We start from the raw sequence: 14,867 nt of genomic DNA, 5'->3' as shown, positions 1-14,867 counted from the left end.
ACAGTGCCTGAACCAATGAAGAAGTCTTCCTGTGTATGAATGAACAATGTGATATCCTTTTTAATACAGTGACAAAGCTGGACAATATCTATGTGTGATTTTAAGGCATAAATTTGACATTTATGGGGTAAAGTCCAGATATTTTTTCCTAGTAATATCTTTTATGAAGCTGCTTCAAAGAGAAGAAGAGATGGAAAGGATGGATCATCTTGAAAAGTATAGACGATCTTTGTCAGTGGAGGCGACCACCGTCACCTAGCAACCAGCTACAACAAACTACAAAGAGCACAGCGCCGACATTAACGTCAGCGTTAGCCAACGAGCTAACCAGCTTTATTTACACTACCAAACTATTTTCTTTTTGGGCGAAAAAATGGTGAAAGAGACGATACAAATATTCGCTCGTATTAAACCCACTAAGAAAACTGCGGCGGTGAGTTGACAACTAACTCGACATAACTTCACACAACACAATTTATGCTGGATGTCTGTTGAGGCCAAATTAGCTATTGCTGGCGTTGTTTAACAAGCCATCCTGGTTTATATTCCAATTTCGTGAATTGTCCCAGTTCACATTTCATTACATAAAAACAGGTTTGAAGAGCTAAAAACACACCTGTCTAGATATGATGCTACTCATGTTTTTCCTGCTTTTTTAAAACCACCTTCGTTTTGTCTTGTCATAGCAGGAAAAGCACAGGTGTAAATAATAAGGTTAATGATCATGGCTCCTTTCCATGAAGTTTCCCATTCAGTCATCCAGTGATCAAGAATTTACAGAGCCAGGCCCTTCAACTGGCGCACCTGAACGGAATGCACTCATTATTAATTGTTTTCAATTGCACTTGTGCTTTTCTTGTTTTGACATGTCAAAATAACTCCTGTACAGGTCTGTGTCGCCACTTGCTCCATACAACATGGAACCTAAAAACTCAAACGCAGTAAAGTGACCAAACTTTGTTCATCTCTGAGTTGAAAAGATGCTGACAGCTAGTATTTTGTGGAGTTTTGTGAAGTTGTAGCATGTTTAACATTACACACGATCTCTTTTGTGTACAAAACTGACACGTTTTCATTGTTTCACCAGTAATTTTCTTTCTGGCTGAATGGAGTTCCCCTTTTCAGACCTTACTGGATATTAATCATCAACACAATTAACAAGTAATTCGTAGACTGCAGCATGGTTATCAAAACGACATATTCTAAGTCAGAATCTGATTCTGAATTTAGGGATCACGTCAATCATATCAATCCACATAACAGTTAATAATAGTTTTATTATTTTGTTTTTTGCATCATGAACATACACATTCTTTTTTGGATACACATAAGAAAGTCAGTTTCCATGAGAAAGTTCACTGGCACTGTGTGAGCACAGCAGCTGATGGATGAAATAATCAAATTATTCTGAAGGTTTCTCTGGCACCTCAGCTACAGCCAACAATATCCAACAAAATGAAATGAGCACAGCCACCTCCTCAGGGCTTTTTGCGGTTCTGCACATGTCCACCTGAAGGCAACAGAACAGTGGTGGTCAGGAGGCAACCCTGCACACTGGCTGACAGAGGAAAAACAATCCAATCATTTGAGACTTATCTTTTATTCCTGAAACCCTGGGGACTTGTGATTGCATCGGTGTCCATTGGAAACATATGCCAGAACATATGTTGAAGCTCAAAAACAGGGTGGGCGTGCTTGCATTGACCCAGCCAACCTCACTTTAAATGTCTTCCACTATTAGAGCTCAATCTATAACGGTTTAATGTTCCACAGTTTGCCTTGTGTCCCCTGAGGCGTCGGTGAGCAGAAGTGAATTTGTAGAGCTTTCCTGCACTATTCATTCATCACGATTGCTTGTTCAGTTCTGTTGCTTTCCACAGAATACAGTATATGCTTCATAAACTCCATCTCTTAATTTTGGGGCTTGCAAAACCCAAACCACAAGTGGCCAAAGTTATATTTTAGACCTAACATGATGTATTGTCTTTGTGTTTGAATTGGGCTGCATGTATGGCATTACATACCATAACAGCATACAAATCATATAGTTGACTACCCTTTCAAAACAGTACATGGATGCCTACTGTATGTGGCTACTCTCAAATACTATATATTTCCTTGTGGTGAACTGGCCCTGAGCGCTGTACTGTGCTAATGAACAGTAGCCTGCAGGCCCTGTTCTGCTAGGACTGACTCTGCGGTTGTCTCTGGCTCCCCCAGGTGTACTCTGTGGACAATGAGGAGCAGACAGGTGCTTCGGTGGAGTTTGTATTGCCCAGGGACCTGGCTGATGGCTTTGTTAACAACAAGAGGGAGTGCTACAAGTTCAGGTAGAGTGTCAAGTAGCTGTAATTGTGCCTTGTCATTTTCCAAATCAGCCAGCTAATTTGGCCTAATTAAATCCAATGTGGTCTTTCAAGTCCACCATTATAATTTATCATTTTTGTATCCACAAATGGCTATATGTCTTCCTATCATTTGTAGACTGTACACTTATTGTAGATTATACAATGTATATATATATTCTAAATACAGTCTGTTTTGTTGTCCACATAAAACCATATATAATAATATTGTAGAAATAGAAATCAGATTTAATAAATCTGTATGCAGTTTACATTTTATACTTATACTTTATGGTATCAGTATAATTAGTTCCACTAGGCAATAATGACACCCTGTTTCAATATGTTGACATTGACAAAAGCAAGAGACTTGCAAATGAAAACTTCAGCTCTTGATTTCAGTTATGTTTAAGCTAAAATCTGCAAGAGCAGTGTTATACTCAAATTTAAAATGAATAAGGACAACATACAACATCAAGGAATGTGTGTTGCCCACCAGATTTCTCTCTGACATGCTCTCAAGGTTGCATAAGGACTTTTCCTATTAATATTTCATCCACCAGTTCTGCCAATGCATGGCCAGAACATCTGTTTAACTCTGTCGGTGAGAGCTGCAGCATATATGCTCTGGGCAGGGCCCATGCCACACTTCCAAGCCCTAAATTCACCGTCAGGGAGTCAGACAGCAGTGGACACTGAGAGCCTTTGAAAACCACAGTCTTAAAATTGCCTGTGGAGGTTCCCTTGTGCCCTTATAGAAATAAAATTTCCACATTTAACAGTCTTCCTGGGTGGATTCCTCTCACGTTGCCCTCATCTGTCTGTGGGATAACACATGATGGGTTGCGACTGTTTTAGAAAACAGAGTACTAAACTCCTCTTCATCCACTTGCACTTGGGCACTTTTGTGCTTATTCAGTATGGCTGTGGGTAGCTTTGTTGAGCCATGCTTGAGATAAACCAGCAACACAAATTTTTAATGTATGTGATGCTAGTAAATTTAAAATTTAGATAAATGATATGACCTGTCCTGTTGTGCCACATATGTCATGTACTGTTTTTGTTATCTCACTTTTGCACAGGTTCCAGAAGGTATTTGATCAATCAGTCAAGCAAGAAGAAATATTTGAAAACATTGCCAAACCAGTTGCAGACAGGTAAAATCTTACTGACACTGTACTTTTCAAAAACTTAAATAATTCTTCTTATGAATACTGGGTCATTTAGAAAGTTTAGAACTGTTTGTCAACCCTACAACCTTTAATTATCCCATTTACAGATCATAAATTTCAGAAGCTATCACAATTCGCCTGTGCCCAGTGATGCTCATCATGTGGTCATCACATTGTGCTCAGGCCACACAGGCTTTAGCCAACCTTATTGATTGGAAGTCAGTAAGGCTCAGCTTTCTTAAAGATGGAAGTGGAGGGAGGCACACTCAAGATGGCACACTGTCCCATCTTGAGTGTGAGAACATTTTCAAGCAACAGCACAGAGCTACACAATGAACTGTAGGTGCTCCCTAATTCTGAGATGCTGTTTAATTTGTCATTCGCATGTACCACATACAAGAGACTAACCTGCTGGAAAATCTTGCTCCCAACATCAGCAATACAAATAATTCGTTCAGTTTAATATAAATAAGGAGCTAATGTCAGTCTGTTTTAAATGTAAAATGTTGAATATCTTATATACATTTTATTTTAAATATGAATATGTCCAACATATAAGACCAATTTAATTTGAATAGTACAGAGGCATAATTATGTGTTCTCTTTTATTATTGATATAACAGACTAGACCGCAGTTAGATTTAGTCAGTTTATCCATGTATGAATTGAAACATTAAATTGATGGTTGATGAGTGAGTATGATGTTTGAAGTAGGCATACTACTCTCTGAATATGCTGATGTGGTAACAGTTAAGTTTAAAGTTAAGTTTTCAAGATTCCATCTGTTTAAGAAAAAACTGCAAGAACCAAAATGGTTGACTTGGTGTTGTTATAATATACAACTCCACCTAAGTAGATAAGTAGAAGCTTTACAAATCGATATTAGCAGAATTTTCAGTCTTCCATCCTTACCAGATATACGATATAAATGATATCATGATATCATTCTGTCTTAATTTTTCAAAGATTACTGTAGATGCTATATACTCTATACTATATAATTAAACATGTTCATGTGGGATTCTTACATCTCCCAATCAGCACAATTGTTTCTAAATGAGGTGAAACAAACCTCACTGACAAGATTAAGGTTCTTGTTTCTTTACCCCTAAAATACCTTGTCACACAATTTTCACTTCATTTTAAGAAAGGTGCACTCTTACAGCATCTGACATAGCTTCACCCTTGCCTAGAATGTTAATCAGACTTTCAAAAGCGAAAACAGCCAAGAGAAGAGGGAATTTACTTGGAATTTCCTGTGATCAAATGTTGGTTGTGTTGTTGTTATGTGAACAAGGTTCCTCCTCTCCACCTCACCAAACTCTGTCTTCCTGGCTCATTTTAGCTCGACCATCTCCTCAACATTCCACCCCCAGCCTCCTTAGTCACAACAGGAGCTATTTGTGGAATCTCACAACTGCTTTGCATTATCTTCACAATTAGAAGACATATAAACAACATTGTGAGATGTCTGGATTGGCTGACTAAGGTCTTGGACCTGACTCACATGTGTTCATTGACTCACGTATTAAACTGCCCTACCAGACAGCATTTTAATGGCTCCTTCTTAGTGTGGCAGATGATAAACATCAGGTTAAAAACATCTGCCACAACCAGGCCATGTCACGTCATATTAGTTTGAGCTTGGCATCTTTCAGTCTTTGATATGAATGTAATGTATGCAGCCTAGACCACATTAGTCATCCTGTCTAGCCATGATCATTCTGCCTCCCCAATCATACATTTGTTAGTCTACAGTCAATTCCTTGCCCCCTCTGCAAGATGCCTGTTTACACTCTGAATGTTCTAAATTCCACAAAGTTTTAACCTTTTAAATCCAGCCTCACCACAGTGGCTCAAAGACAAAAGTGAATGGAGTGAATAACTGCCAGTTAAGCCCACATTTCTGATTATAATGTCTTGTTTTCGAACACAGTCACCGGAACAGACCAAGACATAGGCCTCATATCGTTATTGCAAAAAGTACTGATAAAGACTGGGACTAACATTAAGTAAACTATGTGAACCCAGTTGGTATGCTGATAACTAGCTTATGTTAAGCTTATGATACTGACATGGTTCCAATTACAGATGCAAATCTTCTCACAGAAAAAGGAATCAAATTTAGACAAAATGTTTTTCCTAAACCCTCTCTTTTCAGGAAACATTTATTCATTTTTAATCAGGAGTCACTTTCAATCGCAACAGTTTTTCTGTCACCACACTAAAATTCAGTTTCATGCATGTAGGCGCCTAGCAATAGCTGTCAGGTTGTTGTTTTGCTTGATACTCTGTTATACTTGGTGTAATTCAAGTTTAACCAGAAGCTCTCACTCGTTTACTTGCACACCAGTCTCTGTCTCTGCTGTGGTGTAATTGAAACCAGTCATTTCAACCCCAGCACAGTAGTTTAAAAACAAACCAGTATTAACAGCTCCAGGAGAGGAAGAGCCAATGTAATGGTGTTGGCTTGGCAAGGCAAACCCTCTAGCTGCATTGTAATCCAATTTCACAAGGCTGTGAAACCTGCAGCCCAATGTCAAAGAAGATGGCTCTCTCCAGTTTTAACCTTAAGCTGATAACCTCAACAGTTTGGACATATTGCTTCTCATCAGAAGAACAGGAAGAACAGGGATCCTTTGAACGATGTGTTGCCGATTTCCAGGAAAGCTGAAGTGTAAACAGGAACAAACATTGGGAAACGCCCAAGCCTCAGTGGCAGGGCCCAGGCCGCATCATTAGTGCTGACATTAAACTGAACACTGAGCCTGTGTCTTTTCTCCCCACTGCCAATCACTGCCATGACTCACACTAGATTAAATGGACATCCAGTGGCTGTCCAAGTCAGACAAACCAACCACCATTCTCATGAGTGGACGTAGTGTTTTATATAAACCGACATGCAGTTTTTTTCCTTTACCCTTTTCATGCAGGGAGGGAAACCCACACTATGCTCAAATACTGGGTTTGCAATTCCATTAGAATAAGTGAGAGGCTTAAGTTTGTTTATAATTCATCTTTAAAAATATAGTGTCATGCTATCCTTTTACTTGCAATTGGCAAGTCAAAGAGCATAGAATTGATCCTTACCTTTGATCCAGACTCATGTGTCAGAGGCCCATCTGTCATTCACTATTTCTCACTGGTTTATTTCCAAAACTACAGAACAGAAGTTTTTTTTTATGACAATTTGTCCTACCTCATATGATCATATTGAATGTTTATTTCATTCAAACTAGAACTAGATACCATTGGTTTCCACAGCCCTGAGCACGTGCAGAAGGGAAGTTCATTGCCAAACCAAAATTTACTGGGCTCTGCCTAGTTGAGTGAGTCTGGGCCTTTTCCTTGACTCATACTCTGAGACATTCCTCCCTTACCGGCAGATGTCTGTCGCCACTGCACCACTCACTGCCATCTTTTCCTGTGGATTTAAAGTGTCAGATTCAGTTTATTCAGACTTTTGGTGTCTGCTTAGGGTATACTTGTCAGTCCCTTGTATATTAAAATAGTGATGTCATCTTATGCATAGTATGCGAATGAGCAAGAATTTAGTTCCATTTACAGATGCTTTCTGCGATACATTCAGTAATCAGTGAGGCAGTATTTTTAAAGGAAAAACAATTTTAATTTGGCTTTCTGTGCCATGTGCCCATTTTGTTGTTTGATTGCATCTATTTCTCTGTCTTAAAAAAAAAAAAGCACAGCTGTTATCACTGTTATCACACAACTGTTTACTGTGCTTAGGTGCTTGTTTTACCATTGATGGTCAACTGGCCAGTGACAACAAACTAAATGTGGAAAAATATTTGGAATTTTATAAATATTGTGTATTGAGTTTGCAAATCTGCTTCTCATAAAATATGAAAAGTAGTTAATATACATTGTGTATTCCCATAGGCTTTGTGCTCTTTGTGCTTATGAACTTGTCTGGTATTTATAGTTGTTAATGTTTGTGTCTGTGCAGTGTATTGGCTGGCTATAATGGCACCATATTTGCCTATGGCCAGACAGGCAGTGGAAAAACCTTTACCATCACAGGAGGGGCTGAGCGCTACAGTGATCGTGGCATCATTCCCCGCGCGCTCTCATACCTGTTCCAACAATTCAGCCAGGTCAGCGCAGCAGGGTCAGCTTGTTTTTTCAATTCATTTATTGTATTGGTTTCATTGGGACATACAGGCCACACAAATTGATACATACAAAGAAAATATCAAATGGCCTCCTTGTGCAATTGCATTTGCAAAATGTCAAATACAAGTTTTCCATCTTTATGCACCCAGACCCATTTTATGTACTTTATTTTTTGCTCCACAGGACAGCAGTGTGGTTTATACCACACACATCTCCTACCTGGAGATCTATAATGAGATGGGATATGACCTTCTGGATTCCCGACATGAAGCGTCTCGACTGGAAGATCTACCGTCAGTGTTTTTTTATTATTATATTTTATATTTATTGTAACTTTTAGTCATGTATAGTGTATATTTTGCCTTTAAATCATACAGTTTATTCACTGAAAAGGCCAATCATCCCTGGTTTCATTCTCCCAGACACTTGTGGGTTTAGCCATGCCTTATCCCTGAACAGCCATTTGTCAGTCGGACCCAGAGTCAGTGTGGTGAAAAATGGAGACTCTAGTATTTACCACCTCACTACAAACTGCCAACTGACATAATGAGACTGTGGGACAGCAATGGATGTGGTCAACCTGGTGGCAGACTGTGCAACTGGAGTGGGGAGCAAGAAGGTCATTTGGAGAAATAGCTTTACATAGCCAGTTGCTGCTGCAGCTTGTCTGATTTTTTATTTGTGTGTCCATCTACCTCTTTTTCTCACTCATTCTTTGTTGTCCTTCTCTGTCTCCCTCTCTGACTTGGCCTGTCTTTCAGACTCTCTCTTCCTCACTTTTCTTTTTCTATACGTGCATAATCTCTCTTTTCTGTTTCTGTCACACTCAGTCCTTATTTGTCTCAATGTAGCCTTTGGACTTCCAGGCATGACAATGTCCTAATTCATCATTTTGGTGTTTGCCCTTTATTTTCTTTTTTTTTACAAGTTCCATTTAAGTTGCGTCTCTCCTTTTGCAGAGGACCCAGCTCAAGGTTTCGATACCCACAAATCACAGTTTTCTGGAAATAGATGGTGCCCGTTGTTCACTATGCTGTGGCCACACTTGCTGATTCAAGGAGAAGCTGTGGCACTGGCAAATTTCTCTTTTTAACTGCAGGCCAGCTTCTCTGTTTTGCTACTCTTCTCTTCTCTCTGACATTCTTGATCTAATTTTTTTCTTGCCTTTCTTGTCTCCATCTGTGCATCATTTCCATCATGCATCCAGCATTCCATCAGCATTCAGTCAGTAAAATATTTTGTAAATTCATTCAACATCTAGGGCATTTTTTACAGTTGTGTGAAAGTACAATAATCAAATCCTTGGAATGGCGAGGCTGTTTAGGAACAAAACCTGCCTGGGGACATGCCTTTAATCAAATTAAGATTAATACAGTTTTATCAAACTACCTCAATTACCTACACATGTTAACATAATTATTTGCATGTGTTCTCCAGTCATTCCACCCTCTTTGACATCTCTATCCAGTAGCCACACTGTCACAACCCTGGTGGCGTGATGGAAATGATATGGTTGGATTGTAGGAGTTATTTCAGCCCCATCTGTCCAAGCACACTGTGTTTGAGAGTGCTTGATGTGGGCAAGAACCAATCACCTGTTTGTTTTTAAAAGCAAGCCCTGTCTGTTATCAAGTTCTGAACCCCCAGATAGATAAAGCATATGTGTCAAACTGGGTCGCAGCCCACACTGACTTGCAGATGTGGTTTGTTTGGGTTTAGAGCTGAGCTTGGCCAAGGAGATGGGAGGGAAATGGATGACATAACTGACATAATTAGTTTTCATAATTGCTTCAATGTTGAACTATTTGGGTTTTGACTGGATTTGTTCAGCTTTGTCATTTTTTATTCATAATTTCAGGTAATTTATTATGCTGGAATTTCCCTTATTATTTTTTCTCTTCCAGAAAAGTAATGATCATGGAGGATCCAGACCAGAACATCCATCTCAGGAACCTTTCACTGCAGCAGTCAGCAAATGAGGAAGAGGCTCTGAATCTGCTCTTTCTGGGTGACACCAATCGTATGATTGCAGAAGTAAGAAAGAAGAAAACATTTCTCTAGGGATTCTCCACTAACAGAAATCAAATGACTTCCACTTCCAGCAGTTTTATGTAGGAACAATTTTATTTCTACCAAGCTATATCATATCACTGCACAGAAGGAAATGTGAATCTACTTATGGATGAGAAGCTAGACAACTAATGTAGCTAACATTACAGCTCAGCAGAGGACACCATTAATGTGCTATAGAAAGAGAAAAGTTCCTACAAGAGACTGATTTTGATTAACTGGGTCATGATCTCTGAAGAGGGCAGCACGGTGGTGCGGTGGTTAGCACTGACGCCTCATAGCAAGAGGGTTCCAGGTTTGAATCCCAGTCTGGGCCCTTCTGTGTGGAGTTTGCATGTTCTCCCTGTGCCTGCGTGGGTTTTCTCCAGGTACTCTTCCTCCCACAATCCCAAAGACATGCACTATAGGTTAATTGGCTACTTTACCATTGCCACTCCATTGCCATTGGCACTACCATTGCCCCTAGGTGCGAGTGTGTGTGTGTGTGTGTGTGTGTGTGTGTGTGTGTGTGGTCATCTGTCTTTGTGTGTTGACCCTGACAGATAAGTGCTATAGAAAATGGTTGGATGGATGATCTCTAAAGAGAGACATTGATGTTGAGTTTTTCTCATGTATATTTTGACACTTTGAGCAACACAAGCAAAGTGCCATCTATTTCTGTTATACTAGAGAAAATACAGACATCTCTACAGGTGATATCTTCCAAACTTAGCAACTCACACTAAAACAATCTAGTTGGGTAGGACTACGCAGCACTACATGTAAGACAGAAATTATGCATTTTTGATTTGGGGTGAACTGTCCCTTTAAGACCCATATAAAATATTATTTTGATTCACTGTGGTACCTTTTACCATGTTTCCTCTTTGTAAAACCAAGCATTCTCTCTGTGATTTCTGTTTATGTTGTCGTGGTTCTCTTTTTTTCTACCATCAGACACCCAGGCTCCCTATGTTGATGAGAAACGTGGTGGGTCGGCTTTTGCTTTGCAACCTGAGGTTTGGAGCAAAGGGCTGATCTCACCTAGTTTACTTGTGTTGCAAATTTGTAAGTAAATAACAGACAGTAAAAGTAAAGTGACTAATTACTTCCCATCTGAGACTTGCTTTTCATTTTTGACAAGTTTTTCAAGTTCACTTTTAGATGTGGCTGGGCTTCTTCCTTGAAACAAAACCAGTGCAATGGATGGGATTTCTCCAAAACTCGTGCGTTTAGTATGCCAGTATTCTGTCACACTGTCCCGTCCTGTATTTTCATAGCAAAGGAGAAACTGTCCACCAAGTAACATGCAGATTCTACTGAACATAACCCCTTGCCCAAACAATATTGCTTTTGTTTTTCAACTACCTTGAGGACACATTCTACCCTTGAGTCCACTGCTGTTATGCTTGGGGGATATTCCAGCGGAAACACATTCTTGGATGTTAAATGAGTCTGTTGATCAGGCGTTTGAGGCATTGCACAGTTCAGTTGGGAGCCTCCAGTTCAGTCCACCCACACAGAGACTATTGTGAACTCATCCTCTCTGGAAGTTCTTCACAAGGAGGTTTTTCTTGAGCCCCAAGCAAACAAAGCACCCTCAACATAGCCTGTTTGTCGCTGCCAGAAACATCCCAGAAGTCTTTGCTCCTCACAGACTCTCTATAAAGTTAACAGTAAGGCTTTCTTTCTTCTTTTGCTTCGAACCATGTGGATAAAATATGACACATTCACACCACACTCAGCAGACAGTGAGCTCACTCGCTTTGAGACTTGGCAGTCGTCGCCACACTATTGTTGGATGGGAAATAAAATACACCTTCTCAACTACTCACCCTTTCTTCAGCCTCAGCCAGAGTTTTATCCACTGTGATCTTTTGTTTTCGGTTCAGTTTTTTTCAAATGCAGGACCTTGATCTTTCCCCCTTTCTACATCCTGACTCCCTCCTGAACTTGCAGGGATATAGGGTGCGTAGCAGGTGGTCGATATTAAACCTCGCACTTTATGTTTTGAATGAGCAATCTCTAAGTGTTTTGGGGGTTTGTAGCACCACGTTGTCCCCTTCTGCTGACCCACTGCAGCACTGTGTGTGGTCACATAGTGAACTGAGAACACAGGAGAAGTTGAAGTTGCTCCAATGAGGTTGTATTGTCCTGCTGTCCTGTTTTTGTGTTTTGTTTGGTTTTTTTGTGTGTGTTTTTAAGCAATTAAGACACTTTCCGTAAGCATTTAAAAACACATACTGTACATGATGAGCTCTCTCTGCACACATTGCACAACACTTGACAAAATTTACCCAAACTGTCTCTCAGCTAGTGCTCACTCGGAGATCATTCTTATCTATGGACAGCTGCAGTGTATTTAAAAACTTGACAACATAATGCAGTCTAATACAACAGTCCTGCAATGAAGCTTCCCTTTATGAAGGTTCTAATATTCAAACCCTACGTGATATAAATGTTGTGGGACAAACTTGTCACTATAACCCATTATAGTTCAACAGCACCATGAACTACATCATGCTAAATGATCATAAAGTCAAATAAAACCATTTCAACAAAAAGTGACCGTCATAATCATGATGAAGGGAGGATTCATTGCAGGCACTCTGGAATTTGTCAAACTTAATGTACAGGCCACTTTTCAAGGCCACTTCACGAGGTTACTGGTTAGTGTTGAAAATAGCTGTCAGTGGGGAGACTCATTCTTCAGCATGGACACTTTATTCGTACCTTTGACCTTGTATTCAGTCCTATTAGGTATGTGATCTCTTGTCAACAACTAAGGGCTGCCTCCTATTACTTTAAGGGATGCCATGAGGAGCAAACATGGACCCGTGCAGAGTGAAGGGAATTCGGACTGAGGAAAGAGATGATAGCTGTTGGTTAAGATAGCGAAAGATCTGTCATGACCTGTCGTGACCATAACAGGCAGGTGTTGGCACATTTACGCTGACAAGTCCAGGTCAGAGCACTTTTGTGGAATGAATAACCTGGATCTGACCTTGATATTTTCAAGCAGGGAGAAAAAAAAAGTCATATTGAAAAGAATCCCAGCCTTGATCAGAAACTAATTCAAGTCAAGATGTAATTTACCATCAGGATAACCCCTCTGTTATCATTAAAAGCTTGGTCTGAGCACAAACAAAAGAAGCAAAAACAAAAAACCAAAAAAAAGAATGTGGTCAGCACTATTTCAGTGACTGTCTATTTCCCTTGTTTATTCTCTGAGTATCACATCCTCTAGTTAATAAAGCTTGTTTGTGCAGAATGACTCATGCTCTATTTCTGTCTCCTCTTGGTCTCAACCTGACTTCTGCTGTTCTACTGACCATCTGAAAATCAACCTCAGCTTTTCTAGAGCCGGCCCCATGTGTTTTCTGCTCATCAGTTACATATGGCGTGGCTTTGATCTTCAAACCAGTGGGAGCGAGAAAAATAAGAATCAAAGGAAAGATGTTTGTTGTTTGGATATGGAAAGTACCACAGATGGAGAATGATTTATGTGTCCACAGTGTGCGCTGATTTTAGGGGATTCAAAATACTCTCACACAGACCCTAAGAGCATTTTCACAATGTTCTGTCACCACTCTTTTCTTTCTTATCTCTTCTCTAGACTCCAATGAACCAGGCATCCACACGCTCCCACTGTATCTTCACTGTGCACCTATGCAGGCGTGAACCGGGCTCAGCCACCCTGCGGCGCTCCAAGCTCCACCTTGTGGACCTGGCTGGATCAGATAGAGTTAGCAAGACTGGACTGAATGGGAAGCTGCTCACTGAGGCCAAGTACATCAACCGCTCCCTCCACTACTTGGAGCAGGTAGCTACTTTTGAAATATGAAGAATATTTTCCTTTATAAATAATATAAAAAAAAATCACTTTACTAATGACCGTCTTGTGGCCACACTGTTGAAAATAGACATTATGTTACATTTAAGCATTTAATTAGCTTCCTCTGTCTTTGTCTTCTTTTACACATCAGCCCTTATCACTGCTCTCTCCTTCAGGTGATTATAGCTTTGTCAGAGAAGAACCGCTCCCATATTCCGTACAGGAACTCCATGCTGACCTCCGTGCTGAGGGATAGCCTTGGGGGCAATTGTATGACTACAATGATTGCCACTATGGCAGTTGACAAGAGGAACCTTGATGTAAGGGACAGCCTGCCAAAGGCCTTATTGAGAAAGAATCTTCTGTTGTTTGCCAAAAAAAGTTGGGAGAAACAAGGATTTGGAGTGAAATAATGTCATAAGGCCTTTCAAGCTAACTCTTGGACACTTGGTCAGTCAGTTGTATACATTTTCTCTCCTGAAAGCTAATCTGAATTCTGAGGGTAATTTAACCAAGCAAAAACAATATTTTCTTACTTGGGACTGTTGTACAGTAGTAATTAGGAGTAAAAGTCTTCCCCCAGGCACAAGAACAAGCATTAAAATCTCTTTTAAAACTGTATTTTGCAGGAGTCCATCTCTACATGCCGCTTTGCTCAGCGCGTGGCTCTTATCAAGAATGAGGCAATATTGAATGAAGAACTGGATCCTGCCCTGGTGAGAAAGCCAGACCTTCACAGCATTTCACTAGTTGCTGTCACTACTGTAGATTAGCCACACAATCACACCACAGAAGCATGACTTAATGTGCTCTTTCATTATGGCCAGACCCTCCTCATAGCTTCCAGGCCCTAAATTGATCAGGGAACCAGTTATAGTGAGAATACAGCTACTAAATGAAACGAAGTGTAACCCACTATGTGCTTAAGTGTCCTCTTTAGGTTTCCAATACCAGATTAGTTTTTCCAGTGTCAGGCAGTCATTCTGAAAGAAGCAGTTTTCCACTTTCAACACATGGATGCCTGTCCGCCTTGGGTTTTTAAAACTGGCTCACTGGTCCTGTTTGCATTCTCTCTGTGTCTTGTTTACATGCCTCCAATTCTGTTATGGCATATTTTATCTTAACACCGTACAGCCTCTTGAGAAAGCATCCAGCTGCAGACTGGTGTGTGTGTGCCCTTACGCACATTCATGCAAGGAAAGACAAATTGCTCACACGGAGTCACGGAGTAATTCCTGCCCAGATGTTGTAGGGCCGAGGACAGAGTGTAGCATTTTTAAAATGATGTGGTCAATCTGTTAACTTTCATTATATTTAATGTCTTTAATACTA

At 40.2% G+C, this 14,867-nt stretch overlaps 1 protein-coding gene across 3 annotated transcripts in view; it reads left to right on the top strand.

Moving 5' to 3' along the window:
* Positions 1–231: 231 nt before the first annotated feature.
* kif6 (kinesin family member 6) overlaps positions 232–14,867 on the top strand; it is a 49,642-nt gene continuing 35,006 nt past the window's right edge. Inside the window, exons 1-9 of one of the 3 annotated variants that reach the window (XM_046412967.1) lie at positions 232–433; positions 2,221–2,330; positions 3,428–3,502; positions 7,485–7,632; positions 7,835–7,944; positions 9,556–9,685; positions 13,317–13,523; positions 13,712–13,855; positions 14,165–14,251. In XM_046412967.1, coding sequence (XP_046268923.1) covers positions 374–433; positions 2,221–2,330; positions 3,428–3,502; positions 7,485–7,632; positions 7,835–7,944; positions 9,556–9,685; positions 13,317–13,523; positions 13,712–13,855; positions 14,165–14,251 — 1,071 coding nt within the window. In that variant the 5' untranslated portion in view covers positions 232–373. Of the gene's footprint in view, positions 434–2,220; positions 2,331–3,427; positions 3,503–7,484; positions 7,647–7,834; positions 7,945–9,555; positions 9,686–13,316; positions 13,524–13,711; positions 13,856–14,164; positions 14,252–14,867 lie in introns of those variants that run through there. The other 2 variants (XM_046412966.1, XM_046412968.1) reach the window with 2 other exon arrangements.

The sequence above is a fragment of the Scatophagus argus genome, chromosome 15 (assembly GCF_020382885.2).
Source record: "Scatophagus argus isolate fScaArg1 chromosome 15, fScaArg1.pri, whole genome shotgun sequence".
NCBI classification, from domain to species: Eukaryota; Metazoa; Chordata; class Actinopteri; family Scatophagidae; genus Scatophagus; species Scatophagus argus.
Note: the sequence above shows the minus strand (reverse complement) of the source record. Positions and strands in the feature narration are given on the sequence as shown.